The sequence below is a fragment of the Nilaparvata lugens genome, unplaced genomic scaffold (genome assembly GCF_014356525.2).
Source record: "Nilaparvata lugens isolate BPH unplaced genomic scaffold, ASM1435652v1 scaffold5224, whole genome shotgun sequence".
In the NCBI taxonomy this organism is placed as follows: domain Eukaryota; kingdom Metazoa; phylum Arthropoda; class Insecta; order Hemiptera; family Delphacidae; genus Nilaparvata; species Nilaparvata lugens.
Window position 1 is genome coordinate 15,271 of NW_024091103.1, and position 3,685 is coordinate 18,955.

General features: G+C 36.4%; 1 protein-coding gene across 1 annotated transcript; it reads left to right on the forward strand.

Annotated features, from left to right (window-relative positions):
• Positions 1 to 432: 432 nt before the first annotated feature.
• On the forward strand, positions 433 to 3,300 carry LOC111059062 (retina and anterior neural fold homeobox protein 2-like). Its single transcript, XM_039444667.1, has 2 exons — positions 433 to 594; positions 3,211 to 3,300. Exons 1-2 carry the CDS (start codon positions 433 to 435, stop codon positions 3,298 to 3,300), a joined length of 252 nt encoding a protein of 83 aa, XP_039300601.1.
• The last annotated feature ends 385 nt before the right edge of the window (positions 3,301 to 3,685 follow it).

The window sequence follows — 3,685 nt, forward strand, 5'->3', positions numbered from 1 at the left end:
TTAGTTAGTATAATGACTACTCTATATGCTTTCTTCATCTGGGCTTAGACCTTCTAACATATTTCAAATGTAAATTTCCAAAATACAGATGCTTCCCATGTTATTTAAATGGAGCTACTTTTCCTCCCTAGGGAGTTTTTCCGTTTTTTTAGTACCGAGAGCGAAAAAGTGACACTTTAGTATTATATGTTTCAGGGAGTAAAGTAGGCTCTTTAGACAGTAGATGGAGGAAAAGACTATTTTCGTATCTTGTGTGAAGTCTGCCTGTGTATTTGAGTTCATGTGTTTGTGTTTATGTGTTTTGTGTTTGTGTGTATTTATGTTCATGTGCTTGTGTATCTATTTTTATGTGTTTATGTGTTAATGTTTGTGTATGTTTTGTGTTTTGCAATGTGTGTTGGAGCGCTGTAACGCTGATTGACAGTGCTTCTGATGTTGGCAGGCGCTGATGGAGCTTTCAAGAAGCTGAAGAACGAACCGATGTCCGGATCGGGAGGAGTGGGGGGTGGACCCTCCCCTACCGTCGTTCACACTCCCACCACCGCCTCTTGTCCAACACCTGCCCGGCGACGTCATAGGACCACATTCACACAGGTTAGTTAGTAGATTAAATGTTGAAAAAATTGAATAGAATAATATAATTTTGATTTTTCAAATAAGTTTAATATTTCTTGAGTTTTTAATTTATTGTGATACATTCTGTGATTTATTTATACTATAAAATCAACCTTTAAAATTCCCAAATCATCATTCCTGTACCGAAAATAAAGTGACGAAGCAGTATGTGATTACATAACCTTTACTTTTGGACAACATTAACATTTTATCAAAATTCTTGGAGAGAAATAATATAGGCTCAGCCTAGTTTTCCCTCCAATGTCATAATTGTATTATGATTATAGTGTTTTATACAATGAATAAATGAAATGAAAATAATTATTATTAAACGAAAATCAAAATTGAATGCTGTAAATCACCCCGAAGACTTCTGCTATTGCGAATATTAACAACAGGGTAAACCGCTTGATGGGAATTCGAATAGTAGAGTCACATTTGAATAATTGCAATATCTCAGTAATTTCCATCTGTAGACTGAATAGAATAATGTTGAAACATAGCTTGGAAAGTCGAATTCATCGATATAAACTATGTGGGAAAGTGTTCAGAAATGATCAGAATCAAGATCAGTTGGAAAATAGCTTCAAAAAACGAATTTATCGATGTAAATTAAGTGGAGAAATGATTACAGTCGAGGAATAATTTTTCCAACGACTGAGTTAGTTTTATATTTATTTTACAGTCAATTCTCTTATTATGGAACTCAAGCGACCTCAATGAAATTCAATTATAGTTACCGAGAGCCACTATCGATTAGGATCACTTACACTCAGATTAGTTAATTGACTCAATATTGAAAACACCTCAAAAAGCCAATATATTACAGTAAATTATGGAGTCTGGAGAATTGCAACCAATGAGGCAGTCTATAAGGAAATAGAGCCCATCCTCCGTACAATGAAAAACAAAGAATTTCTCATTTTTTCCATATTCTGCGAATGCCTGAGAATCGAGTTCTGAAACAGCTTGTAATGCGTAATTGAAAAAAGAGAAAATGTGGCGAGTATGTTGATGAACTGAAACAGGACCTTCAAGAAATAGGCTTGGAAGTTAAGGATGCCAGTGATAAAGTAAAAATAAACCATTTACTTAAAAGGCACATATTCAATTTGCCAAAAGTGCACGAGGATATTGTAATCACTGATGCAGAAAGACGACACCGATCCGAGAGAATGAAGAAATATTGGGATGATTGAAAAGCCAGACATCTTCAGAACCAAGGACGTAATAGTTGATTGACTCAAGTGCTTCAAAAAAGACAAAAAAAGTAAATAAGGTGAAAAAGTTTTGAAAAGTGATCAGAATTTTTTAGGATCAGTCGACTAAATGTTGGAAAATAGCTTCAAAAGCTCGAATAATTCTTCAAAAAGAATTACTCCATATTTCTTGTACAGTCTACTCTCTATATTATGGAGTTCAAGGGACCCTCAACCCAGGGGGTCACTAGTTTACAACAGTAAAAAAAATAGGGTTGTAGTTTTTATGACGATATATTTCATTAAACATGAAAAATATTGAATCAAACTTCAAATTGGAAAACATACTAATTACCACAGTAAATACAGTCAGATTATAAGTTTTCATGTCGATATTGCATCCAACAAGAGTTTTATGCATAAACCGTAATGTAAATGGTCAGCAACCATTCACTGTGTAACATCATACAGGTCTAAGCCTATTTCCATAGCATTGCAAGCTACTGACACTTTGTCGGATAATCGAGATGTCACTTGTAATGGACATTCGAATTATGATTGGAACGCATTTGCTTCCAGCCAACCTATTAGTCTGCTATTCATTATTGAGCGAACACATTAGGCCAGGTTTAATATTCGATGGTCAGTTTTGGCTGAAACAGATTCTGTGATGAGAATGGATGCTGAGTTTTTGAACGGTTTTTGGTTTTATCGTTGACATGAGGTTTGTGAAAGGGTTTTGGTTTTATCGTTGGGAGTAGGGGTTTGTTGATTAATTGGGGGTGGGGAGTAAATGATAATTGATATGCTGAATACTCAACCTCGATATTGATGGAGTTGTTGTGTGCGGAATTCTATTTTCAACTCCTAAAGTAAGGAGACTCAGAAGAGACATAAGCCTGGTTTACATTAGTAGAGTTAGGCAACTCACACTCACGCTACTCAGGTCGATAAGAGACTCTTCTACTCTAGTCGAAAGCATGTGTTACCAAATGGTGTCACCCCACTCAGACCAGTCAACTCTAGTCTCCGCGACTGTCACCATTTGCAAACACATGCTCTCGACTAGAGTAGAGTCTCTTCTCGCCTGAGTAGCGTAAGTGTGAGTTGAGCCTTAGTGTTAGAGTCCTGGGAAAGTACTAACTATCTTGTGAACTCTCCAATGAAAACGTTCATGGTAGAGTACTAGTTTTTAGTAGAGTGGGATAGCAACGTGGGATAGTACTCTACAACTTGCCTTCCCCACTACCGCTTTTCACTCTACTGGAATTTTAAAGAATTTTATGAAGTCTTGAATCCATTAATATTGTTGAGAATGTTTAATATCCACCCACTGATTATAGCATGCTTCTTGGATCCTCACATAGCATTTTCAAGTATTTTTTTGCATTTTCAGGAGCAATTAGCTGAACTAGAAGCTGCTTTTGCCAAATCACACTACCCCGACATCTACTGCCGCGAAGAATGGCTAGGACTACAAAACTGAACGAAGCTAGGATACAGGTAAGTCACCACTTTTCAACCATTTCAAAGTTGTGTCATGCACATAAGCCCTGCACACACACATCGATTTTTGGTCGTACGATATTCTGCTGGCCTTATGAATAATTCTATCAGATTAAACGGAACTTGACAAACATCATCTGTTTAATCTAATAGAATTTATGAGGACGGCAAAATACCGTACGAACAAATCGATGTGTGTGTGTGCGAAGCTATACGGTTTGTGCAAACTTGAATATCTTTAAGTGTCCATTAACTTAGAGTTGAGGAAAAATCGCCGTTTGGTTCGAAACTATTCCCGACATTCCAAAGTTACTATGAAGAGATTAGAGTGTGATAATTAGGATGACGTCAAACCTATGAAATTG

What these genes read in the sequence shown, in the direction of transcription:
- LOC111059062 (XM_039444667.1), top strand. Translation starts at nt 433, where the DNA reads ATGTTGGCAGGCGCTGATGGAGCTTTCAAGAAGCTGAAGAACGAACCG. An exon ending in ATAGGACCACATTCACACAG is followed by an intron (nt 595 to 3,210) that starts GTTAGTTAGTAG and finishes TTGCATTTTCAG; the next exon opens with GAGCAATTAGCTGAACTAGA.